Raw genomic sequence first — 24,898 nt, forward strand, 5'->3', positions numbered from 1 at the left:
GAAGCCTAGGCGTGGACGAAGCACTGTGGAATTTTAGTGTGCACATCTAGTTCGAGCGCGAAAGAAGATGCGACGGCCTAATTTTCGATGGTACACTCGATGCGCTAGCGATCATGCTGCAATACATATCTACTGTGAGAAGCTGCTGAGCAGAGGTTTTGGGCATAACAAGCTTCTTGACTCAACTACGCAGCTTGCAATTTGGATTCGAATCATCGGAATAACAGTTCAGGCAGTGATTACTTGGACGACGCAATTCTCGGCATTGACTACTTGGACGACGCAATACTCGGCACAGATCTATATCTTAGGTCAACAGTACGAATCTTCCCAACAGAGATTTCTTGGACAACGCACTTCTCAACACAACTCGACGACTTGAGAATCAATTACCTACAATGAACGGCGAAGGCAAGATTATCATCTCAGAGGACGGTAGACTTGTTTTAAAGGCATTGCCTTCACAGGCTAGACATTCACCTTCCGCGGGATTGCGTCGTCGAAAGCAAAAGTCTGCTGCACTCGACACAACAACAGCCGGGAGTTCAGTTGAGGGCGATCGACCAGCCAACATCGAGCAAGCCATATCCACTCCAGAAGACAATATGTCTGCTGCACCCAGTCAAGCCACGAACCAACTTGAGATCGATCAGCATGGCGAGATGGATGTAGAGATATCTGATGCCGACAATGACATGGCCAACGACCACCTGATGCGCGACTTTGATTACGAGGCCAGTCATTCTCCTTCCAAATCAGTTTCCAAAGTCTCCCGAAAAGATCTATCGGCCGCATCTGCAGCACTCAAGTCCCTCGCCGCCCGCAACTCCAACTTCTCCCGCGCCTTCTGGGAAAAGCGCGTGAAATACCCGACCAAAGGCGCCTTCAGCATCGGCAGCGTCATCGAGCATCTCGGTCTGAAGCGCCATCAGACCGGCACGAATTTCTCTTTCAAGGACAAGACGGTGAACAAACTTGCCCAGGCCCTCCGAGTCGTGACACACAAGATCTCCGACGGTGACGACGCGCGGGTAGTTGACGCTCACGTCGTCGATGTCGCTGTCGACCCGGCTGCGCTGGTGGCGGAGGTCGATGAGCTGATGGAGAAGTTCGGAGAGAAGATTTGGGGCGCAGAGGGCGAGAAGGAGTGGTTGGAGACGCTGGGGGAGTATGGGGAGTACACTCATGAGTTGCACTATCACGATGAGGAAGAGAACAAGTTGATCCGGGAGTATCTGCGTCTTTGGATTGTACTCAAGGCGGTCAATACCCGGATCTACGTCAAGTATCGGAAGGTTGCTGTGAAGGCGGAAGTCGAGGAAGAGGAGTCCATGGACGAGTCCGAGGCTGATGATGAGTTGGATCGCGAACTCGACGCGTACGACTCGGATTCACCTGCGATTGGCAAGGAGGCACGACACACCAAGGTCCGTCTTCCAGAACGAAATCCTTCAGAACGACATCCTTACGTGAGGATTGTGAGATGGCAGGGCTCCAGTCTCATCATGGCTTTCCGTCTGGGTAGAGCGAAACTTCCGATACCTAGGGCAGCCAATAACGCTTTCTCACGCTATAATAAGATACACCCATCGCCACTGAGACTAGCTACTCCATCTGACGAAGTGCAAGACAGTCCCAAGACACCGGAAAACACTCAGACGCGACATGAAGAGTACGTGAGTGCAATCAAGACGGCTGAAAACAAGTTTGCCCGCCTCCGAGCCGCCAGGGATGCTTTAGAGTTGGAAGAGACAACAAATGGACTGGATGTTGCACCGGGTTTGAAGAATCTTTTATTTCCAACTGCGCAAAAGACAGAGGAAGATCCAGATGAGTTCGTATCAACGGTAGCACAGCGACTTGTAGATGGACGACGTACACGCAGGAAGACACCGGTGTACAATGAGAAGGTCCTCGCGGGTATCAAGAAGCGTGGGCTACGGAAGGACAAGGGAATTCCTCACAAGCCCGTCTCAGATGCTCCTGTGGACAGCGCAGCAATCAATAAAGCACATGCGGACGCTTCAGTGCCACCATCCGGTGATCAGAATGGCGTGATGCAGCTACAACTATCAGTACAGCTCAATCACGTGCATAGGCACACAAACTTCACGATTCGTAAAAAGCGCGCTCTCTCCCCGTCCTCCCATTCTCGGCCCATGCAGCAACCTCAGAAGAAAAAGAAGAAGCCCATTGCGCATGAGAACCCTCGGAAGAAGGGAAAGAAGCCCGCCGCACCCATCGCTCCATACACAGAGGACCCAGACCCAATCCGACGACGCATGCTTCACTCACGCCCTTTGACAACCGCTTTCCTGCGCTACCTCGACCCCCACGTCCGCTCAAAGTACTCCTCAAAATCCCTCCTCGCCAACATCGAGCTCGGCTCCACCCACCTCATGCTAGCCGTCGTGCCCATCGCGCTCCCCACTATCCTAACCGCATGGCTCACATACCAGCGTACCGTGGCGTCCGTGAAGAAGCGCACCCCCGCGGCTCTCGACTCGGAGCTGTCGAAAGTGGACTCGGTGGTCACGCGCTCGCGGCTGCGGACGGAGTTGCGCATGGCGCGCGATGCGTTTGTTGCGAGCCACGAGAATGCGCAGGCGGTTTTGAGGCGCGCGATGGAGAATATGCTGGGTGGGGATGAGCGGGCGGAGTATGTGGGTGATGGGATGAAGCAGCTAGATGAGGAGTTGGAGGCGTTGGGGAAGAGCTTGGGTGGGGGGAAATAGATTATGATGGGCTAGGAGACGGCGGTGTGGATGGTGGGAAGTTGGATGTTGTCGGAGATATGTTACGATTATCTGTGATAGAAAATCTGTGATAGAAATTCACCGCTGTTAAACCTATAAACGGTCGTTGTGTTGATTGTTGTGCATCTAGAGGTTGTACTCACGAGGAGACATAACAAGCATGATTGGACCTACAAATTACCGCATAGACCTTCAGGCTTCTAGATAAGTGAGCTAAACGAACAGATCCACATGTCAGCTTGTCGGCGGGCACTCTCTGGAAAGGCAGTCGTACTCTGGAAGTTTCCTGGTCTGAAAATGTGAGGGCCTGTTTCAAGTGACTTCAGATGGAAGAACACATACCTCAGATCATGCCTAGCAAAGCCCGACATCATGGAGATGTGAAGCGGTGCAAACAGCGCGAAGTGCATGCGTTGTGGAAGGTGAAATGGAGAGAACAAACTGGATCGCGAGGTTTGTTTGTTTACATGACGCTGCATGACTAATACTTGATAGGCGCATTTCTTGCTGCTTCCCAAAGTAGAGAGGAAGAGAAGCTTCAACGCGGATGGAAGACGCTAGAAGAAAACATTGTCGTTCTCCTTCACTCCGAGCTGCTCTTAGTCATCAAGGAAAGAGGAAAGAGCGAGCACAAACGGCACGGAACATGTACTGAGATATTCGTATATTCTTCTATGTAGGGCAAGGAGGTTTGTATGTAACTACGGGACATAGCGGGCATTAATCTTTGTGTTGTGACATGACATGCACTGGTAAACAAGTATTCGATCCACGCTGCTGGCACGACGTGACAAGGCAATTACAAAGCATCGCAACCAAATCAACACCACTCTATAAGCCAGTATTTAAGAAACTCATGGGTCTGATTTGCATTAGATGTATTCAAGGACGTAATTAGATAAGGTGTTTCGAATGAGTTTATTGGGAAAGTATAGCTTGACAGCTAACCGATCCATAGTAACACTATTGCGAGTTCATGCGCGCGAGGTAGATTATTACACAACATACTACGAGTCGCTTGAAGAAGGTCTTGAGACCTTGTGAACTACTCAGAGTCCGTACCATCGTCCTCCTCGCTCGGGTACCCATGGTATTCCTTCTCGCTGTCAGAATCGTCGTCCCCCTTCTCGCCCAAATAACCGGCGTACTCCTTGTAGCTCTGGTGATGGTATACCTGCTTCACCTCGGAACCGTCGCTCGAACGCTCAGAAACGACATACTCGATGGCTTTCCTAGGAACTTTGTAATCGACCGCTTTCCTAGAGACTTCATATTCGATCGCTTTCCTAGGAGCTTCGTACTCGATCTCTTTTCGAGGGACTTGGTACTCAATTGCTTTCTGAGAGATTTCAGGTCCTCCATATTTGATCATCTTCATAGCACGCAGAGGCTCCTCATCGACCGACGGCTTACTCTCCTCCTCGAAAACAAGCTCCACCACCGAATCCTCCTCATACTCGTTGCCATCGTCGCTGCTCTCTTCATCCGTATCGTCATCGCCGAGGTCAATGCCCTTTTCAAAGCCGCCATCATCCTCACCACCCTCGCCATCGGATGACTCGCCATCGGATGACTCGCCATCGGTTGACTCGCCCTTTTCGGCTTCCAGGAGAAACAGGCTCTTCTGGATCATTTTCTTCCTATCGGCCTCAGTCTCCATGCGAGACTGATCGGCGCTGTTAGATGTTTTCCTGATGCCCATGATTGTTGGTCTGGAAAGTCTGCGAGAGTTTGTGCCGTAGGGTGTGAGTGAAGCTAGTGTCGCTTTCGCAAGTTGGTTGTGGTGAGGGTTTCTGTTGGAAGAGTAGTGTGGGTGGTCTTCAGGGAACGACGTGTTAGGTGTTATATCTAGAGAGGCAACTCTGAAGATGTGAAGTGTTGGATTTTGTGATGTAGACTGGTAATGTGTCTCGTGTGACATGGCAAGGGCAAGGGCAAGATTGATTGTTCACAATGGCTTGATCAAGTGGATTGATCAGGTCCGTGAAAGGCAACATCTTGTGCCTCGCGCAGCCACACGGCGCGACCTTGACGAACTGACTATACCATTATAATTCGGTTTGAATATAATATGCCGAAATAGTTGTGTTGAAATATATACGATCGTGTTTTGTAGTTCCGGTGAGAAATTTCGTCTCTCGCATTGTGAATTATTATAGTATAGGTATAGCCCTACATCTTGGGATATGTCGTTCGGCTCCGATCACACCACCATTGTGATACCACAATGCATCGTTCCTCTCTCCGAACCGTGTACTAAAAACAAAGTTAGCGCGCTGGATGCTGCCTATCTAGGCAACCGTTCTCGGCTAGCCCTACTATACCAACCACCATCACTTCCGCAGTCCAATTCTCCTTTTCCCACCATGGACGACCACCACGGCTGCAACATAGGCTGTCTCCTCTCCTACCTCCTCCTCGGCAGAACACACACCCCAAGTGCGCTCATCGACGAAGAAAAAGTAAACCTGCATACACAGGAGAGAAAACACATACCATACTACGGCAACAAAGTTCCTCTGGAAGCCAGCATCGCACCCGAAGATTCGGAAACTTGGTATGCGGCCTTCTTCGACCTGGCGTGGTGTGCGCCGCACCGGGATGGGAAGCACATCATCGTCTGTGTCGAGTGGTTCGACGATGACAATGGACGGGAATTGAATGGTTGGCCGGCGGTCAAGTTGAGGAATGCTTATGAGAGGTTGGGGGAGGAGCATAAGAGGGTTGTGAGGTGAGTCGCTGAATCTTGCACGGAATTGATGGATTGGCTTATGCAAGTTAGTTACGCCGAAACGCTGGCAGACGGCAATGTTGTTATCGAGAGGTTATGGCCCGGTGTGTTTAATTTCCAGCTTCCTGCGATGGAGGTGCCTGTGCCTGAGACACAGACGAGGAACGATCGGGTGATGCTATCTCTGTAGTATCGCTGGGCATTACAAGGCCTTGCAGCACTTGACTTCGCACACTCGCGGTCCGTCTTCTTGCGCGCTTTTTGCGCTCAAATGGTTTGGGTGCGGTCTGACTATTCGCTCGCCCTCACGGGCTTCATCGGCGCTGATATAGTTGGCGACAAGACAGATTACCGAGAAGGAGGGTCGGTATGTGACGAAGATGTCGAACTTGACGATAGCGCGTATGGAAGTGTCAAAGACGATTTGTTCCGTTGGGCCACGTTTGTCTGGAGGTTGATGACGAACGATTTCACTGAGCGGTCACCTTCGGCTCAGACATACTGCTGGGGACCGTGTTGTCCTGTTGAAGGTGGATGCAGACGCTTCACCATTGACGGCCATAAGACTTTGAACAGAGATCATCGGCCATGGTTGCAGGATAGGCAGAAACAGAAACTGTATCAGGAGTTGGAGGAAGCGAGGCTGGGCAGCGTATTGTTGAAAGCGTGGAACGCGGGTTATGAGAGCATGGACGAAGTGATGGCGGATGTCAGGTTGACCGCGAATAGGATGGGCATCGACGTACATGAAGATGAGGATGAGGTGGAAGTCGATGCAAGATGGGAAGACGTTTTTGAGATGGTTGAAATGGTTCAGTCGAGCCCAGGTTCACCCACTCGACGTCTCAGGTTCAAAGAATTATCGTTGATCTGATGGCAAGACAACCAAACATCGATGTTAAAACATCACTCATCCACTCACCTGCAAATGGAGGACCATCAAGTTTTCTGTGCGCGAATATTCCAGCGGAAGGGTCGTTAAAATATCTAAGCCTTCTCAAGCCTAACATAGCACTGTGCCGGATTATGCGTGAGTTGATCAATCGCCTCCCACCCGCCATACTCCCCCTCTACCTCCCCCAATCTAAACTCCCACAGCACCAACACAATTGCCAGCCGAAGTTCCAAATACGCCAACTTCCGCCCAAAACACCCCCGTAGACCGCCCCCAAACGCAAGATGCGGCCCCGCCTGCGCATCAAACACTGTCTCACCGGTGTCTTTGTCCGCTACGAGCCAGCGCTCGGGATCGAAGTCTTTGATGGTGTGAGCGTCCCAAGGCTTGGTCTTGCCGCCTCCGGCGGCAAGGTATTGCGGGCTGCGCAGGGTGGAGGAGATAGAGTGGGCGGGTTGGAGCACGCCGCCGCCGCCGGCGAGGCAGTAGACTGACGTTCCCTTGGGTATGAAATTGCCCAACACCACAGTATCAACCAAGCTCCTGCGGCTGAATAGGGCGGCTGTGTTGCTGCAACGATTGATCTCCTCGATGACGGCGTCGAGGTAGTGGTTCTGGCAAGAAGCGATTTCTTGAGCGGAAGGGACGCGGGATTCGGCGTGTGCTACACATAGCGAAGAGCGGAGTTGGGATCGGAGTTTGTTTTGCACGGGCTGGTGGGCGGCGAGGAATTTCATAGCCCAAGATAGTGTTGTAGAGGTTGTGTCGTGGCCAGCTACGAGGAGGCCGAAGAGTTCGTCCTTGATGATGGTGGATTGGTACTTGGGGGCGCGTTGTTGCTTCTCAGCGGCCATCTTTTCTCTGCGCAGGACATGGTCGACAGCGTTTGTGATCTTTGTCTCTTTGCCGTCGCTGGCTTTCATTCTAGCTTCGGCCTTTGTAATCTCTCTTGCGGTGAATTGAGCCTTTATGCGGAGGTTCCTACGACCGGATGGAAGATAGCGCTGTATGAAGCCTGTTGTCAGGGGAAAGGGGGATTTAATAACTTCTTCAATGCTTTCGGTGAGTTCGAGCACTGCGCGAAACTCTGCGGGAGCTGGAGCTTTTGGGAACTCCACCGCTTGGTCCACGGAGGCAGGTAGACTGACATTTTTCTGACCAGAAAGGAGATCGATCTGGTTACGAGTGACTGTGGCAGTACCTGCGTTGCCAAAAACAGCTGCCCAGATCGCTTCTAACGCAGCGTCAAAAATGTCCTGTTTAACTTCGAACGGCCGACCCTCAGCAAGTCGCTGTTTCTCGGACCATAATCTGATCAAGTCCATGAAATTTTGGTGCAGCTGGGGTGCAGCTACTCCGTGAAGAAATGCAGGTGCCATGAGATCTTGAAGTAGCTTGCGCTGATTCCTCCAGGCTTCGCTCGTTACTTTCACAGCATGAAATTCAGGAGCGATGCCGTAGAATACATCACTGATAGCATCTGGCTTGTCAAACTCTTTGGTGCGGCGCATAACAATATCCTAGGGAAAGTCAGTGCCGTTAGTAGACGGTAAAGAAGCATGCTTTACCTGAGCCTCGTGATAATCGCTGATGAACACCACCGGTGGTCCAAATAGCAATATGAACTTTTGAATAATTGGGGAGTTATGTTTCTTGTGATCTGCTAAGAACCAGTCCATCATCGTTCTTGATCCTTGGAGATGCTTCAGCATGGAGGGAATGTCGCCGAACACCGATCTGACGGCTTCCTGGTTGTATGGAATGCCAGGAATAGGCTTTGGTAGAAGCCATCGATAGAACAGAAAGGCGGACACGAGCACCGTGCCGCTTATCGCGACCGTGGCTGGGGACATGATGCCCTCGAAGAAACTCATGGTATCTGCCCACCAAATGAGTTGCTTGAAAACGAAGAATGAAGTTTCTGACAGTACTTCTTTACTTGAAAAGAAGGTCTGATGTGAGACGGAAGCGTGCGCAATAACATAACTGTTACTCTCAGCCAAGTCATCAATCGCACCAGTTATCGGACTAAAAAATATCCGTGATTGGTCAAGAGCGTTGGAGCCTATCGAATAGCATGCAGAGATTGGCCTACCGGGGGCACTGAACGGTATGACCAACATTAGACTAATGCTGACCAAAATGAGGTGTTGAAGTAGCGCGCCTTGTGATCCTGTACGCGAGCTCGCCAAATTGTCAGCATTCGCACAGGCGTCCTACCCTGCACAGGCGTCTTGCTCCTAACTGGTATCTTAGAGACCTTGCCTTCTTCTTTGTCTTGGTCAGCTCGTAGTCGTCGTCGGCCTCTTCCTCTTCGTGCAGCGGAAAGTCGACCTGCTTAAGGTCCTCGTTTTGCCGCTCAGAGTCATCAGCCTCGAGCTCTGGCGCGGGCGTCACCTATGGGGTCGAAAAACTGCTGAGCTCGCATTAAGCTATATGATCGATAAGCAGAGCTTGTTGGGTAGCGCAATCAGCTTGGAATATCCGACTTCCATGAAGTAGCAGTATTGATCTGGGTGCTCGTGCTAACTCAAATTAGCCTGACATAACCGCGAACCAAACTTAACGATCAGGCGATACCTGTGACATGCTATTAGAGGCTATGTCGAACAAACGATCTAATAATTTCAAGAAGAGGTTCCGTTGATCATCATAGCGATGAAAGTAGTATGATGTGAATGAGGAAAGACCATTGACTTCCAAGGGCCAGACAGCTACTTGACCCGTCAAGTCAGTAGACACCAGCGACAAAGTCTGTGGAAGCACAATGATGGTTCACTCATCTGAAGGCCTGAAGGTAAATGCAGTTCTTCTCGACATTATACATGCCAGTTTGGTGCTCAAAATTCTCCCTCACCAACTCCAATCCAAGATGCCTCTTGCCCATCTACCACTCCCAAACCTCCTGCACGCTCCACTCAAACTCCCCAAACCTAACCACCCCACCCACCCCCATCCCCATCGCCTCCGTCAAAACCGCACAAGGCAGCATCTGCCTACCCACCCTCTTCGTGCGCTTCCAACTCTCCTTCTCCGTCCACTCCCACTGTTCAGCCGTGACCTCGTTGCCCATAACAACAATACCCTGCACATACTGTCCGAGCCGGACAATCGCGCCCCTGATGCCCTTCTTATCGTTCTGCAGGCCCAGCACAACACACTTCTTCGTACCCCCCGCGTCGGTTGAAAGAACGTCTTCGTCCTCCCACATCTCCTCGTGCGACTTGACGGCTTTGAGATGCGGATGGAATGCGTGACCATGCTCGAGTGTCAGATTGTCGTTCAAGGCGTACATGTCGCCCTCATCGACGGGGATGCCCTTGGAATCCGCGGGGTAGCGCGAGTCGACGAAGTGCGTCCATGTGGAGTGGCTGACGCCGGGGAGCGCGGTGGGGCGCGACGAGGAGTGGCCTGCAAAACCCCATTCGAGCTCATCGACGGCGGGGGAGGGCGTGAGCGGCTTGAGGAAGCGGAGGTCGACGAAGGTGTTGGCGGGGCTGGTGAGGACGAGGGTGGAGGTGGGTTCGAAGAGGGTGGTGGGGAGTTTGAGGGGGTTGTTTGTGAGGAGATTGGTGGTGTAGGGGACTGGGGTATTGGGAGGGAGCGGGTAAGGGAGGAAGTAGATGTATGTGCGGATAGAGATGTTGGCTGCGCCTATAAGGCCGGTGGAAGTGGTGGGTGCCGAAGACATGCTTGTAGTTGAGGAAGGTGGAGTGTAGAGGACGTCCGCTTCGTTGTTGTTCTTCAAGGTGATGGGGCTTATGTTTGTGTTTGTTGGCGTGGCGGGCTCCGCGGTGCTTGTATCCTTGGGTTCCATTGCGGAGTTGAGTTTGGTCCTTGTGGCAAAGGGAATGGGAATTGGAGAGACCAACAATTGGCAATTACCGTATGATGTGTGAAACAAAGAATTGAGCTTGATGATGACAGAGACGATGGGGTAGACTAGTAACTGGATGAGTGACTGTTGACAAAGAGTGAAAGACGTGCGGTTTGAAGGAGATGTTAAGTTGAAAAGCAAAGCCTGCTGCAAACCTACCTCTGAAATAATAAAATCACGTCAGCTCAGACTTGAAACCGAAGCCGATTGACTATAATTGATGTTGAGCAGTTGGTGGAGTGGAGATCGATCGAACTGCGATAGAGGTGGGGGCTGTTTGAACGATGGCAGGTACCCCGCAACGTCATGGCAACGAGCCTCTCGGATTAAAGCTGACAACAACCTTTCGAAGCACACAATCATAGAACTCGGTGCAAGTATACGCGATCCCGATGAATGTAAAACACGATGTCAATTGTCTCGTGCTCTTCCACTTTATGAGTTTTAGTATCAAGCTGCACCAACGAGCCGTGGGGAATCGGACGGAGTCACGAAACTAGAGATGTACGTGGACGAAATTTGACACGGGCGAATGACTTGCATTTGCAAAGTAGGTATCATTCACATGCTGTCCTATCGACAGACCTAACCGTTGACGCCGCCCATGCTGGGAATACCCATGACCAAATCGTGAGCCTGACTTTTGAAACTCTTCTCATAAGGCATTGCAAAGAAACGAACCACCACTCAATGGATAGCTTATTTCTTCTTTGAGTCGGCCTCATCAGCCTTGGCCTTGGCACGCTTCTCGCGGACACCAACAAGGCGGGCCTCGGAGCGAGCGTCACGGAGCTTCCTGTAGGCGTTCTCCTCGCCCTTGTAGTCGCCAATAGCACCCTCCTCGAAAGTGACGATGTTCTTGATGGGCAGAGCGGCAGAAGCGCGGGCAACGACGTTCTCGGCGGTCTTGGCGGACTTGACGTCCTCAGCGGATGCGTCACCCTCCTTGGTTTTGCCGTTGCGGCGGGGGAAGAGGATGAGGCGCTTCCTGTACTCCTGGAGGCGCTCGACGTTTGCCTTGAGGCCCTCCTCGGAAAGGTTCTGGCGGCGGGGGTCGACAGAGATACCAATGGTGCGGGCGAACTTGCGGGGGATACCGGCGGCTGTCATGGTGTCAGTGAGGTCTTGCGCTGGACATATTGTGGTGCATACCCTTCAACTCAACGAGAGAGAAACCACGGCCAGCCCTGACGCGGCGGTTGTCTGCAATCCAAGTCAGCAATTTTTTCTCCAGCACTTCCTGGCATCCACATACACTTGATAGTTGGGCATCGCACAACGGGGCGGAGGAGGTCGACGGGACGAGGAGCGACCTTGGCAGCCTTCGCAACACGGGCGTTGCGTCTGGACTTCTTCTTGCCAGGCTATGGGGGTCGTAAGCAAATGTACACAGGCGCCACAACTCTCAGCGAAGTGAGAGGGGAATTACCTGGTCGAAGTGCACGCGGACGTAGCGTTGCCTGCGAATGTTAGCCTATCGATGCAGCGAAAAGTTTTGAGGGTCGCATACCAGTCCTTGTGGAAATGGTTCTTCTGGATCTGCTGGTTGTGCTTGATCGCCATTGCTGCGGTTGTCTAAATGACAATTAGTCTTGCGACGTTCGATTGCGCAGTAGAGGTAGAGTCGTGTGCGTACCTGATGGCGGACCTGTTTGTTAGTACGGGCTGACGAGTCGAAGTTTGAGGTTCTGCGAATTTCGAAAGAGCGACGGGGCTAGCGTGTGGGCGGCGCAACGTTTTGCCGACGACTCTTGGCAGCCATATCTCCAGACCCACAACCCCACGACTGGAGGGTAGTGAGATGCACGATGGCACCGAATGCTAATAATGATGAAGTACAAGGCATTGATCAACGCTCTGTGAAAGACGTTCAAGACGTGCACATGTACATTGAGTAAAGTTCTATAGCTACTACAAATCATTCCTGCGGTCCATCCAAAGCCAGCTTTACCATCCATAAAGTGTGAATATCAATAGCGCAGTGCGCAAGAAGGGTATCAATCCAGGTATCGCATAACATAACATAAACATCCAAAAGTCCAACCCCGCATACCAGTACATGTCGTGATGTCGTAACTCAAGCGCCCTGCTTCAATGATCAGGACCAGTTCAGTCGCGCAACAAACCGCCAATGCCGAGACCTACACCAGGGTTGACTCGTCCTCGCTTCATCGGACTGCTGAGTTGCTCCGTGGATGGGGTTGACTGAAGTCTTCGCTTCTCATTTTCGCCCGGGCGTGTAAGACCATGTCCTTTCTTGACTTGGCCGAAAATCTTGCTTTGCACTAGGTTCGACGATGTGGGAGGTGGGGCAGACATCTTGGAAGCTGGGGCTTTGCGCAGCATACTCGTGGCCATCTGGCTAGCTTGAGACTCTTTGACTTCATCCTCTTCCCGGTCAGTATACGCTTCCTCTTCATCCACGCTCGAAGCAGTGATGGTAGAGTTGCTACTCTGACGGCGAGCGGTCGCTGGTTTCTGCCCATAGTGCGCAGGAGGTGCGGACTGAGGGATAGTGGCAGGAATGTAGGCAGGGGGAGTGCGCGGTACTTCAGCCCTAGGTTGCGCAATGCGGCGGTTTGGGGTTTGAGGAAGCGATGACATTGACTGGGCGCCTCGGTGGTGTCCGTATCGCGATCGCTGCATGCTTGCTCGGACTGGAGTAGTGGGAGCGGTGGCGGTCTCCTGGCTGAGCATCTTGTCGGCAAGCAGAAGAGCCTCGAAGTTGCTCTGGCCCCGCGCATCACTAGACAATGTAGGTGCCCGCGACACACGCTGACGAGGAGTTGGCTGATGTGGAGTTCCGTACACAGATCGCGGCGAGTTTTCGCCAATCTGCTCGAGGAGCGGAGCAATGTGGTCTCGGTTCATGCGAATCCTAGTCTTGAGCCTGTCGTTCTCCTCGATAAGGCTGGCAAGCTCGCCCTCACGATGCTCAGTCAAGCGCTTCTGTTGCTCGTACACGTTCCGGAGCTCCTCGTTCTCGCTCTGCAGCATCTGATTGTGGCGGTTCATCTCGGATATCATGATGGCATTAGCTGCATTGGCAGACTCCTGGTAGGTTGGCTCGGGTGGAGCCATCGAGCTCCTTCGCTTCTCCTCAGCTTGCTGGAGGACGTCAATCTCTCTCTGGGCCATGGCGAGCTCGACAGCCATACGACTAGCCGACTCCTGACTCTCCATGGCGGCCATGTTGTACTGCAGCTTGTAATGCGCAGCAGACAACCTCACGTCGCGTAGGATGTCGGACAGGCTGTGGACCATGGACCTGAGCTCGTGCGCGGCACGATGAGACAGTATGGTGCGATCCTCTCTTGCGAGTAGAGCGCTGCAGCCGCATCTGTGAGCACAGAGGGCTGGTTAGGCAGCTTGCTCGTTGGGGGCGGCGAGGTAAGCTGGGGAGTGGGCGGCGTGGGCGTGCGCATGGCAGCACGTGAGTTTGGCAACTGCGACGATGGCGGCGGCGTCATTGAGGACGTGGTGCGAGGTGGGGGAGACGTGAACTTGACACGGTCGGGCGAGGGTAGCTTTGACATATTGACAGGCGCCGCCGACTCGGAACGCGATTGAGCGCGATACCTAGGCGTCTCCGGGCCCGCGACTTCAGTGGTAGGCATCAGCACGTCTGGCGACGGGTGGTGCAGAGGCGGCTGGCTGTCCATGGTGCCTGAGGCGCAAACGGTCCAAGCGGTGCGCGACACGTTGGGGTGCGGGGCGCGGCGGAAGCAAATTCAGTCGTTGGTAGCCAATGTCAATATGCGCAAATGTCAAACAGCAATGCGCGCGACAGGTGCAGTCAGGAGAGTCCAAGACGGCAGTGGGTGGTCTGAGGGCGGGGGACGTCAACAGCAGGCGGTCAAGGACACTGCGGCGGCAGCAGGGGAGCGCGTCGATGCGCGTCTTAGCGTGTAGAGGTCGCGACGTGTATGCGACCACGGTCGGGATGCGTCTCCAAGCGATCTGGTGGTGGTTCAGACGGGGAGCTCTTCAGTGCGTCTTGTTCGTTGTGGAGTGCGATGGGGCTCGTGGGACACGGAGGGAGGTGGGTTCGCGGCGGCCCTCCAGGGCTGTCCTTCGGCCCTCGATTTCTGTGATGCTAACCTCCATCTGTCACTGCCAGTGTTCACGGGGCAACCGTTGACAGTTGCCGCCCTCCCGCCACGCTTAGACCACGTTCGGGAGTCTGATAGCCCGTCAGGGTCATTTTGTCGCGAGCAGAGAAACGTGTTTCGAGTTTCGAATTCCGAATCGACATGCGTCTGGCGTCTGGACAGTGGGCGAAACGCATTGCTGGCCATTGACGCTCCCGGACATCCTCACCGCATTGATCTCGCGTATCACCATGGAGCAGCCCTCGGCCATTCCACGCCCGTCTGGTATCCCCAGGCCAGCATCCTCCCGCCTTCCCGTCCTAAGGTCCACCGGCAGCCAGTCCCAGCTGCGGTCGCCCGCCTCCACCGAGCAGCTGCGCAAGAAGCCATCCATATCATCCTTATCCCGCCCCAGCCAGCCCCCGTCTTCGCTGCAGAAGAAGTCGTCGAGAGCGTCTCTCATTGGCTCCGTGTCCACGACTGCACCGGCACCTGCACCACCATCTCGGAGGACTTCTTTCGCGCCCTCCAGTAGAAGAGTGAGCGGCATCCCGGGCGTTGCACCCAAAGCCCCCGCAAGCAATGAGCCTGTCTTCAAGCGGCCATTTGCCCGACCACCATCTCGTCAGACTTCGAAAGCACCCCCACCGCCAGCGCAATGGAACGCAGCGAAAGAGGATGATGCCCTGGGCAGTCTCGATGGGTTCCGCTCGGCGTCGAGGGCGTCCTCACGGGCTGGATCAAGAGCTGGCTTTTACGAGAATGACCCAGAGTCAGAATACGTTCTCGTGAACGAACAGGAGCCGGAATTGGAGGTGGCCACGAAGAAGAAGTCGCGACCGTCCCTGTCAGAGCGGACGATAGAGAGCTTGTCCCAGCTGCCCTCATCGCCAGCGCAGTCGAAGGGAAGGCGGAGGTCGAGCTTCTTCAATGCGGACAACAACATGCTGCCGCCGCTGCGCCCGGCTTCAGCAATGTCGAGCAATGGCAGCAGGCCCACCACAAGCGACGGCTCCTTTCAGTCCGTACCAGCAACACCGAAGAGGTTTGGGACATCCTCCAGCAGGCTCTCCATGACCGCTCCTGGAAAGAGGAGCATCAGCGCCAGTGTCGCCACGCCGACCGCCACCCCGAGCAGAACGCCATCGGTTGCCCGTCCGGTGTCGACTGCGAAAAAGCCTCTGTCACTTGCTTCGAATCTTCAGAATGCACCAAAAGCGCGTCCCTTGTCTGATAGTAAAAGCATGATTGCGCGCACACCAAGATCTCGTCCCTCGCTGAATGGCACCTTTGGTCAAGCAATCTCACCTCCAGGAACTGCGGCCGCGGCGTCAGCCACTCCGTCTCAGAGCCGATTAATGCCGGTGAAGAGGACACCGAGTACAGTTCGAAGGGTGTCAAGCTCATCTGCTGCTCTCCGCGAGCAGATAGTGAAGGCAAAGGCAACACGCAAGTCCGAGGCTGCAGACGAGCCTGCTGCGCCATCACCAAAGGCTGCAAGCTCTTCCAACGCACTACGGGAACAGATCGCAAAAGCCAGAGAGGCAGCGCGCCGCGCCAAGAACGAGACAGAGCGGACGAGCACCCCGCCACGAGACCCAATTCTACCAGACCCCAACGAGATTGCAAGCTTCGACTTTGGCCTGGACGATCCCTTCAATCAGGGTGCCAAGGGCAGCAAGTCTCTTTTGCGCAAGCGAATTGACGGAGCCCGCATTGATGGACGTCTCAACATGGCAGCCATGAACCTAAAGGAGATACCTGATGATGTACTTCAGATGTACAAGTACGATCCAAATGATACGACTGTCGCATGGGGCGAAATTGTCGACCTCACCACTATTGTTGCTGCCGATAACGAGCTCGAAGCACTGCCTGAATCCATGTTTCCCGACGTCGACTTTGAGACCATGCTCGACTCGGATGACGGTGGCCCCCAATTTGGTGCAGTCCAGAATCTGGATTTGCATGGAAACATCCTTCGAGAGCTGCCTATGGGCCTGACACGTCTGACGCAGCTCTCGCGACTGAACCTTGTGAGTATTGTCCTTGAGCCACAAACATTATTTTGCTGACTGGGTGTAGACACGAAACAAACTTTCTATGGATGTGTTTGATGTCATATCAAATATCACCAGTCTTCGCGAATTGAGGATCGCAGAGAATGAGCTGGAAGGTGATCTGCCAGCAAACATTGGCAACTTGGCCTCGCTAGAAATTCTGGAGCTGCAAAACAACAAGTTGACAAGTCTGCCAAATGAGATCCGACAACTGACGAGTCTTCGTCTGTTGAACGTCGCCAGCAACCAGCTGACCAGGGTCCCAATGGAGCTTTTTGAGACTGCTCTGATGGAGCTCATTGCGAACAAGAACCCCTTCGAGGGCTCATTCTTCAGGGTCACTTCTGCGACCAGCTTACAAGAGCTGAATATTTCGAACTGTTCGTTGAAGACACTGTGCGATGGCGACAGTATTGACTTGTCCGCTCTGAAGACGCTCAATGTTTCCATGAACCGGCTTGCCTCATTACCCAGTGTTGAGTCATGGACCAATCTGCAGGCCCTTATTGTCGCGGAGAACAAGCTCACTGCATTCCCAGAGGGCTTCACAACATTATCTCAGCTCCGTACTGCTGACTTCACGGCCAACGATATATCACAAATCGATGAGAGGATCGCGCTTATGTCTCTAGAGCACCTAACACTTGCTGCCAACCCACTCCGAGAGCGCAAGTTCTTGACCATGGCTTTCGAAGACATAAAGCGAGATCTTGCTTCCAGGTTGCCAGCAGATCTTGCTGAAGCCGACGAGGACGGAACTGAATTCACGGCCGAAGGTGCTGTCGAGAACGTACTCGGCTGGGAAGTCACCCCATCCGGTACGCTCGACCTCTCATCCAAGACCCTGAGCTCGCTAGACGAAGACGCTGTCCTTGCATTCGCAGACACCATTCGTCATTTCAACCTCCAGCAAAATGCCTTCGACTCCATCCCACCCTCCCTATCGCACATCACATTCCTCACCGTCCTCGACCTCTCGCGAAACTCCATCGCCACAGCCCTCACATCACATCTCTCCCTCCCTAAACTCAAAGAGCTCCGCCTCGCCGCCAACAAACTCACCTCCCTCGACCCGCTAATCATTTTCCTCGCCGCCCCCGCTCTCCAAACACTCGACGTATCAAACAACAACCTCCTCGGCACCCTGCCCCCTCTACGCAGCACCTACCCGCAACTCATCTCCCTCATCGCATCCGACAACCGCATTTGCGAAGTCCCCGCGCCTTCTCTCGACGGCCTCAAGATCGTCAACTTGGCTAACAACGACATCGAGCGGCTTGAACCGCAGATCGGCTTATTGCAGGGCAGTCTGACCAGCTTAAACGTCGAGGGTAACAAGTTCCGCGTGCCGAGCTGGAATGTACTGCAGAAGGGGACGGAGGCGGTGCTGGGGTGGCTGCGGGATCGCATTCCGAGGGAGAGCTGGAGGAGCGATGGGACTGTATTCTTTGATGCATGAGGGTGGGGATGGGGAGGGGACGTTTTAAGTAAGGGTGAGGATGATGAATTTGGAATGCTTTGTAGGTGTGCTTGATATGTTGTTGCCGCAGAAGGCGATTGATCGTTGGTGAGTGGCTGGGTTGGGTTGGATGGTTTTTCGCTTCTCTGGATATCCCACGGTTTTTGGCTCGTATTGCTTTTGTATTTACACACACAAACACTTCCATTCGCTTTTCTTTTTTTCTTTTTTTTTGGCACGATTCTTGTATATAATTTTTGGCTTTGAATGTTTGTGGTTGTTTTATGTCTCGGTCTTGGTGAATTTGATGTAGCGCTGGGCGCTCGGTTCATACACATTGTATTGGAGATTGAACTCGAGTAATATACGTCCATGTTGTTTGCTTTCAGGCGTGTAGACGCGACCACGTCACCATTACCTAGTTTCCTTAGTTTTAGCAGGAAAAAAAAAACAGATAACATTTCAGGTCGGTGGTCTTTATTTTTTTAATTTTTTGAGAGGGCAAAGTGCAGTGTAGTGTCGTTTTGGAGAAGTGGAGGTAGGTAGAAGAGTCGACAGACAGCAGCACACACACATGCGTCTCTCTCCATGTAGTTTTGGAAAGGGGAGACACAGAACATCATGAGTGCATTCCATTCTTTTAGTGTCAAAGGCGCATCATAGTAACGTTTTAGATAGAGTCGACAGACAGCAGCGCAGCCATCATTCTCTTCCTGGCTGGTTTTGGAAAGAGACAAGTCACAGCAGATTATAGGTGCCTCTTGTTCTTTGGGAGCATAAGTGGGTGGAAGTGGTGTCTTGGGGAAGTGGACCTCGGGACCTTGCCATACCCTTGGTTTCAGTGAGTTTCGGGAAAGGAGGACAGGACATAGCTTGCCGACGAACCTATTTTGGTAAGTGGAACAACGTATTGTCAGTGATGGGGAAGAAGAAGAGGCGAGAAAGAGGGAGGTATCTACATGCGTCAAGTTGGAGCACGTGCTTGTCATGTGATAACTCTGGAGCATGAGAAAACATATTTGAACGATTTCAAAATGAAATTTTGGTCCCATCGATGCCCGTTTGCTAAGTCCTTCGACCCAGTAAATACCATGAAAATTATAATTTTAGTCGTGCCAAACACAAGGGTATCCCAACATCTTCATCTCCATCCTCACTATCCCATCTCTTTCTACACAACCCCCCCTCCCCATCTATTATCCCACCAACACTCTCAATCCAGCCTCAACCGCCCTCTATTTCCTCCCCATGCCCTCCCACCACGCCCGATCCTTCTCCCGCCGATGCGGCATCTCCTCCCGAATCACCGTCTCGCGATCATCAAAGCTCGCGCTCCTCGCCCGACTCCTCGTCCTCTTCTCCGCCACCATCCCACTACTCCGCCTCGCCCCCCGATCCTCCGCCGGAAACGTCGATCTTGGACTGAACGTCTCCCTCCTGCCAATTTTCTTTGGACTCACCAACGTGCTCGCAACTCTGGATCCCATATCCGCGCTCAAGGGTCGCGGGGCGCGTCGTGACTTCTTTGTAGTCTGCGTGGCCGGCGGGCGCTTGTAGTAGTCGTATATTTTGGGGTCTTTGCGCGCGAGTTCGCGTTCGAGGCGCCAGAGGGGCGCTTCGGGGAGTGTGCGGACGCCGTATGTGTCGCGGGACCGGATTTTCCAGAAGATTTCGGGGTCGCCGGATGATACTTTGGCGATGTCTGGGCCGTAGTCGACGTTGAGGCGGTAGTTTTCTGTTAGGCCACGGGCTTCGTATGCGCCGCGGTCTTGGACACCGGGACCTTCGAGCTTGTAGCGCGTCCGGACGGAAGGGTGGATGTATTCGTTTGTTTGGCGGAGAGGGCGATCTGTGGCTTTACCGTTGTTCGGATCTACTGCGGTGTAGTGGCCTGGTTTGCGCACCTAAAGTTTATTAGAGACGCTAAACGCCGTGTCAATGTGCTTAGGACTTACGGTGCTACCGCCCAAGGCAAAAAGGCCAGTCAGTTCGCTGTATATGCGTCCAAAACTCCAAGGCCGTATTATTCCTTCCGTCTTCTTGTAGTACTTCTCATTTTGCTCATCTTGCTCAAACAAGTATTCATCCCTCATATCCAAAAACGGTTCAAGCTGGCTCATCATCCAAGCTAAACTGATATCCGCAATCTGTTGATCGTCATATCCACCTCCTACATTGGCATGCGCACCAGGAAACCAAACTTGCCGTAACGTTGTGCGATTTCCTTCAGGTTTCTCCCACACCGCTGGCGCGAATGACGACCTCGATTCATCCAGAGCGAGCGCTTGGAACGCATTCTCTACACAGTTGTCGAGCTTTGTGTCGTAAAAGGTCGTTGCACGTGACTCGCGCATTTGCAGGCCAACGCGCTGGAAGAATCCGATGCGTGGGATACCGAGTGAGCCAACAGTATCCCAAACAGCGATAACTTTGATAGGAATATCGAGACGGGTTAGGCCTCTTCGTTCCAGCTCGTGTGCGTATCGTGGATCAGATGCGCTGGGTTTCCGTGTGAAGGGAATATCGGGATGTGCTGGAACGTAGTTTTCGTCTCGGCGGTGTTGGACATCGTTATAAACCTCTGGTAGTGCGTTCAAGCCCTTCTTTGTGAGCAGTCCGATCTCACCTATAAGACCGCCGATGCTACGAGCAGTGAACGCGCCTCTTGAAAAGCCCAGGAGGAAGATTTCGTCGCCGTGGTGGTAGTTGTTCGCCAGGAAAGAGTATGCTTCTCGGACGTTTTCCGAGAGGCCCTTCCCAACCGTACCTCCTACGAAGCGAGATAATTTTGACCCTTCCGTCCCAACACCGGCGTGGTAGTTGACAATCTGCTGAACACCGTCCTGACTGACCGCTTTGATAGCTCTTGATATCCGCGTGACATTGGTCGGAACCGCGATTTTGCCATTTTTGCTGCCGTCATCTGAATCCATCCACGTGCCGTCGCATGCAACAATCAACCTCTTGAACATGCCTCTTCCGCCGCTCAGGCCTGGCGTTTCCATTGCCAGCGGTCCATTCCTGCCCACACTTCGACTCCGTGCTCGACTCTTCGGCCTACTCGGCGGAACATCGACAATTAGTGGTGATTTTGCATGCCGAGGCGGTGCATCTATAATCACTGGCGCCGGACCCATCGGAGCCATCATACTCGGTGCCCGACTCCTACTCCTTGCTCTTGATACTCTTGACGGTGCGACAGACATTGCGCGAGGCCTTCTCTTGCTCCTCTTCGAGATACTTGAGGAAACACTTGATCGCGGTGATCGAGTGCGGAAGGACTCGGTTTCGCTACTAGAGGCCACTTCAGTGTGGTCGAGCCACCCCTGGACGTGGCCGAGCTTGTCGTCAGACAGTGTGAAAACTGTTGCGGCGTGGGTGTGGGCGTGAGTCGAATATCAGATGTCGGCAGATAGGCGGTAATGATATGCGCTGTCCGATGCCGACCACGAAGGTTGTCGTCTTGCCGTTGACCACGTATGCAAAACAGACCAATCTAGTTAACGTCCAGTCTTGGTATCGCGATGGTCTTTCGATGACTTTTTTTTCTCTCCTATACGCAGCTCTTTCTCGATCGCCAGCCTTCTCCTTTTACTATTGCGAATGTCCTCAGCCGGGTAGCAGCGCTATGGTAAGCGAAATCGTGAGCCGCGGGAACCTGCGGCAACTTCACGACGCAGTGCAGGAGTGTTTTCGAGTACCGTCAATGACGCATGTGTTTGCAAGTGGGAAGAATGTAAACAATGATCGCGCGCGCATGCGCACCGGCGTGCTCTTACATGCGAGTTGGGCGTCGTCCTGTTGTGGTTTGTGCTTGGGCTCAGATCATTGGGCGAGCAGGCGATCTGACCACCCAGCCACCTGTGAGATGAGATTCGTTTCTGCGAACTGTGTGGCTGGCTTGCTTCAAAGTCATTGTCAATGGATGTCTGGCAGATCACCTGTTCGTGCGCACCGCTAAAATGGCATTGTGCGGCCTTTGCAGTTGTTCCTCCAAAGTGAGGCGGCAGTAATCCCCGACCGCAACTTCCTCACCTTCCTAGCGCCAAGCTCTGGTAGTCAAGGATGATCTGTTCACCGAGTCGATGCGGCTCCACAACGCCTTTGGGCGCGAAGGTTCCGAGCCGGTGAGGGCCCCAGTTTTCTTGATGAGTTGTGCATCGAGCTTTACGTTAGGTGCAGTGAGGAAAGACGCCTACATAATGTCGCGCTTTGTTATACGGTCGAGTTGCGGTGAATGCAAGGGCCATCCTCGCTCGCCAGCTACTCGCCGTACCGGTAGTCTAGTAATACCCCTCATGAAATAGACGGACTAGAATGTGCGGTGTATGAAGATATAAACTGTTTTTCAATTTGACTATTCAGCGCTTTTCTGTAGCGAAACCATCACGAGCATTTTAGTTCGCTTTTCCCGCCTAGCCTATCCAGTCCAGAAACAAATAACGCCAGTCAAGATTGTGTCTAGCAGACAGCCAGTGTCTCGAGTCCAATCCCTGACGCAGCATTCGTACACTCAAACATAGCTAATGGTACAAGTAGTCATCATCCAGCGCCAGTGATCCCATAACACCAGCCACTGAACTCCAGCCTGTATTACAACAACCACTCCAGAGTGTATGATGCAGCGCGAGCGGCGAAATCTAGGACGATCGCGCAAAAGGAATAAGATGAGATAGTAATAACAGTTCGTAGAAAGGAGTAACGAGACGCGTGCAGGAAATTCGTAAATCGTATACTGAGTAGATGGTCCGAAAAGTGAGAAATTAGCGACCTAGTATTCGCCGAATAGAACATCGAGCTCATCGAGCTCAATGGTCTCGGGACTCTTCATGGTCCAGTCCAGGTCTTCAAGGTCAAGCTGTATCGCCTGAGGCTTGAAAGCCGGGGGAGGCATCTCGATGTGTAGCACTGGCTTTAATGCAGGGCTGCTCGGGGCAAAAGCAGTAGCAGGGTCCATGTGGCCGAAGAGTGCGACAGCAATCTCGGAGTTCTTCCGCGCTGCGCTCTCTTCTGTCTCTTCGATGCTCGTGTGTACTTCCTCCATGGCGACATCGCTGCTGGTGGTAGATTCGGTGGAGGCGGAAGCAGAGGCAGAGGCAGAGGCGGAAGCACTGGCAGAACGCTCGCGCTCGAGCTCCTGGCTTCTCCGTCTTTGCTGGAGGAACGAGGCGGTCTGTGTAAACTCGCGCTCGTCTTTTTCTAAAGGCGGCGATTGTGCGCGGCGGTTGTTTGCAATGTTCGCAGTGGTCGGAGGATGCGACTGGTTCGAGAACGGGTCGACGCTGTTCTCATCGTAGTCGGAGAGGTCGAGCTCGGGAGAGGGCGACATGCGATCCCGCGACCGCGCATCGAGATCCTCCTCCTCGGAGGCAGCGGACGACAGCGACGGCGTGATGATCCGTGCGGCAGCTGCAGCATTGCCGCCATCTGTAGGAATGGGCTGGTGCGGGCACGTGCTGAGAAAGTAGTAGATGCGCTTCGGGTGGGTGCCGACAAGTTTCTTATCGAGCGGGCAGCGCGACAGGGCTGTCCAATTGCGCTTCAGGTACGTCGCGAGGCGAGACGAGATGATGGCGGCAGGGTTCGCAGAGCTGTTGCATGTCAGCATGAGTAAGACCATCTGCGCGATGCAGCCTGTGGTGCAGGTACGTACCTCTCGACAATGGGAATGGTGGGCGAGAGAACCAAGGCCAGTTCCTTGAGCAGGTGGGGGCGGTTGCCCGTCTTCTCGAGCTGTTCGATCACGCCGACGACGATTTCATCGTCGATGCCCTGGGTGTCGACTTTTGCCTGCCTGGACTCGCCGCCGGGCGATGGTGGCGGGGTGTCTGCCACCCGTCCCGAGGATTTTGGTCGCGACTCATCGAAGCGCAGGGCGATTGGGCGGGACGGCGATGTGATGGCGGATGTCGAGTTGGAGTGTGTGCGTTTGACCTTCTTCGCCGGGTGGTGGGCGTCGCTTGTTGAAGGCGGTGAGCGCGCGGATGATCGCGAGGCTCCTGGGAGGTGGATGCCGAGCGACGGCAGCGACAACGACTTGCGCCGTGTGTTGTAGCCCATGTTGAATGTGTCGCACGCAAATAACGGCAGAAATGGCGAGAGAAGAAAGACGCTCGCTCGCAGGAAAGGGAGAAATTATTAGGCTGGCAGGAGGGATGCAACCAAATTCGTTGTTGCTGTAATGGATGGGATGCCAGGGTCGACGATTGGTCCCGGAATGCACCTGGCGCAGCGACTGTGCAGCAAATACCCAGAAGCCGGATGTTATGTATGCAAGGCGTAGCGTGCGACGTTTGCAGCACGAGATGGCCTTTGCAAGAGGCGTCCGATTAATCTGACCGCGGAGGTGATGGATGAAGGAAGCTGCGGTGCAGGCCGGCGACACTCGTTCGTTCACAAGCTGCGCGACTCGCCTCCTGAGCAGTGAATACGTAACTGCGCAATGACCACTGGGCTGCCTTTCAGACGGGAGCCTAGCTAGCGATGGCAAGCACTCTAGACAACTGCAGAACCACAACAAAAAGTGCACGCAGAAAGGCAAGATGAACACAGGTGACAATGGTCCCTGGGAGAGTTCAGTGAAGAATGGAGGGGGGCACGATGAGGGAAGAAACGGAGTCTCAGGTGGAGCACTCGTGAAGAAGCCCGACTAGGGCCTGGCTAGGCGACCGTGCGTGAAGAGTGAATGTGTAGGGGTATGATGCCATGCTACTTTTAGACTCGTTTTAGAGCCATCTCTGCCATGTTGGCTCGGGTCGCCAGGGGCTAGAGAAGTCGACGGTCCTATCAACGCTGCCGTGGCTGGCGGCAAGCAGCAGACGTTGAGGTCCTGAAAAGCAAAAGACTCTACGGGCAAAAGCATGGCCTCACCGGACACCCGCTTCAACGTCTGGCACATGCCTCGTTCGCCCGACCAATCCCGCGCGCCTGCACCCTCAGCATCCATCTTGAATCGCTGGCTGCGTGGAGCATTGGGCGCAGTATGAACCTCGCCCCGAGCGTCAGACGTGCTCTCGCGAAACTCAACAC

General features: G+C 53.6%; 12 protein-coding genes across 12 annotated transcripts; 3 read left to right on the forward strand and 9 right to left on the reverse strand.

The window, feature by feature from the left end:
• Window positions 1-398: 398 nt before the first annotated feature.
• Window positions 399-2,735, forward strand: SNOG_08173 (hypothetical protein; the record flags this gene model as incomplete). The annotated part of the gene is made up of 2 exons (XM_001798444.1): window positions 399-1,427; window positions 1,659-2,735. 2 exons carry the CDS (start codon window positions 399-401, stop codon window positions 2,733-2,735), a joined length of 2,106 nt encoding a protein of 701 aa, XP_001798496.1.
• A 1-nt stretch (window position 2,736) lies between these two features.
• On the reverse strand, window positions 2,737-2,918 carry SNOG_08174 (hypothetical protein; the record flags this gene model as incomplete). The annotated part of the gene is made up of 2 exons (XM_001798445.1): window positions 2,737-2,849; window positions 2,900-2,918. 2 exons carry the CDS (start codon window positions 2,916-2,918, stop codon window positions 2,737-2,739), a joined length of 132 nt encoding a protein of 43 aa, XP_001798497.1.
• Window positions 2,919-2,956: 38 nt separating this feature from the next.
• On the reverse strand, window positions 2,957-3,127 carry SNOG_08175 (hypothetical protein; the record flags this gene model as incomplete). Its single annotated transcript, XM_001798446.1, has 2 exons — window positions 2,957-3,047; window positions 3,099-3,127. 2 exons carry the CDS (start codon window positions 3,125-3,127, stop codon window positions 2,957-2,959), a joined length of 120 nt encoding a protein of 39 aa, XP_001798498.1.
• A 674-nt stretch (window positions 3,128-3,801) lies between these two features.
• SNOG_08176 (hypothetical protein) lies at window positions 3,802-4,458 on the reverse strand (the record flags this gene model as incomplete). The annotated part of the gene is made up of 1 exon (XM_001798447.1): window positions 3,802-4,458. The coding sequence occupies one exon, from the start codon at window positions 4,456-4,458 to the stop codon at window positions 3,802-3,804; it is 657 nt and encodes a 218-aa protein (XP_001798499.1).
• Window positions 4,459-5,122: 664 nt separating this feature from the next.
• Window positions 5,123-6,361, forward strand: SNOG_08177 (hypothetical protein; the record flags this gene model as incomplete). The annotated part of the gene is made up of 3 exons (XM_001798448.1): window positions 5,123-5,487; window positions 5,539-5,591; window positions 5,706-6,361. The coding sequence occupies 3 exons, from the start codon at window positions 5,123-5,125 to the stop codon at window positions 6,359-6,361; spliced, it is 1,074 nt and encodes a 357-aa protein (XP_001798500.1).
• Window positions 6,362-6,474: 113 nt separating this feature from the next.
• Window positions 6,475-8,235, reverse strand: SNOG_08178 (hypothetical protein; the record flags this gene model as incomplete). The annotated part of the gene is made up of 2 exons (XM_001798449.1): window positions 6,475-7,902; window positions 7,951-8,235. The coding sequence occupies 2 exons, from the start codon at window positions 8,233-8,235 to the stop codon at window positions 6,475-6,477; spliced, it is 1,713 nt and encodes a 570-aa protein (XP_001798501.1).
• A 1,034-nt stretch (window positions 8,236-9,269) lies between these two features.
• SNOG_08179 (hypothetical protein) lies at window positions 9,270-10,199 on the reverse strand (the record flags this gene model as incomplete). Its single annotated transcript, XM_001798450.1, has 1 exon — window positions 9,270-10,199. The coding sequence occupies one exon, from the start codon at window positions 10,197-10,199 to the stop codon at window positions 9,270-9,272; it is 930 nt and encodes a 309-aa protein (XP_001798502.1).
• Window positions 10,200-10,798: 599 nt separating this feature from the next.
• On the reverse strand, window positions 10,799-11,822 carry SNOG_08180 (hypothetical protein; the record flags this gene model as incomplete). Its single annotated transcript, XM_001798451.1, has 5 exons — window positions 10,799-11,362; window positions 11,412-11,462; window positions 11,515-11,623; window positions 11,689-11,719; window positions 11,770-11,822. The coding sequence occupies 5 exons, from the start codon at window positions 11,820-11,822 to the stop codon at window positions 10,959-10,961; spliced, it is 648 nt and encodes a 215-aa protein (XP_001798503.1). The 3' UTR covers window positions 10,799-10,958.
• Window positions 11,823-12,368: 546 nt separating this feature from the next.
• SNOG_08182 (hypothetical protein) lies at window positions 12,369-13,921 on the reverse strand (the record flags this gene model as incomplete). Its single annotated transcript, XM_001798452.1, has 3 exons — window positions 12,369-13,005; window positions 13,069-13,527; window positions 13,578-13,921. 3 exons carry the CDS (start codon window positions 13,919-13,921, stop codon window positions 12,369-12,371), a joined length of 1,440 nt encoding a protein of 479 aa, XP_001798504.1.
• Window positions 13,922-14,601: 680 nt separating this feature from the next.
• Window positions 14,602-17,869, forward strand: SNOG_08183 (hypothetical protein; the record flags this gene model as incomplete). The annotated part of the gene is given in 4 exon segments (XM_001798453.1): window positions 14,602-15,197; window positions 15,215-15,567; window positions 15,737-16,386; window positions 16,436-17,869. The coding sequence occupies 4 exon segments, from the start codon at window positions 14,602-14,604 to the stop codon at window positions 17,867-17,869; spliced, it is 3,033 nt and encodes a 1,010-aa protein (XP_001798505.1).
• A 1,374-nt stretch (window positions 17,870-19,243) lies between these two features.
• SNOG_08184 (hypothetical protein) lies at window positions 19,244-20,874 on the reverse strand (the record flags this gene model as incomplete). The annotated part of the gene is made up of 3 exons (XM_001798454.1): window positions 19,244-19,306; window positions 19,330-19,760; window positions 19,833-20,874. The coding sequence occupies 3 exons, from the start codon at window positions 20,872-20,874 to the stop codon at window positions 19,244-19,246; spliced, it is 1,536 nt and encodes a 511-aa protein (XP_001798506.1).
• A 1,326-nt stretch (window positions 20,875-22,200) lies between these two features.
• Window positions 22,201-23,929, reverse strand: SNOG_08185 (hypothetical protein; the record flags this gene model as incomplete). The annotated part of the gene is made up of 2 exons (XM_001798455.1): window positions 22,201-23,460; window positions 23,487-23,929. The coding sequence occupies 2 exons, from the start codon at window positions 23,927-23,929 to the stop codon at window positions 22,641-22,643; spliced, it is 1,263 nt and encodes a 420-aa protein (XP_001798507.1). The 3' UTR covers window positions 22,201-22,640.
• Window positions 23,930-24,898: the final 969 nt, after the last annotated feature.

The sequence above is a fragment of the Parastagonospora nodorum genome (genome assembly GCF_000146915.1).
Source record: "Parastagonospora nodorum SN15 chromosome Unknown scaffold_12, whole genome shotgun sequence".
NCBI lineage: Eukaryota > Fungi > Ascomycota > Dothideomycetes > Pleosporales > Phaeosphaeriaceae > Parastagonospora > Parastagonospora nodorum.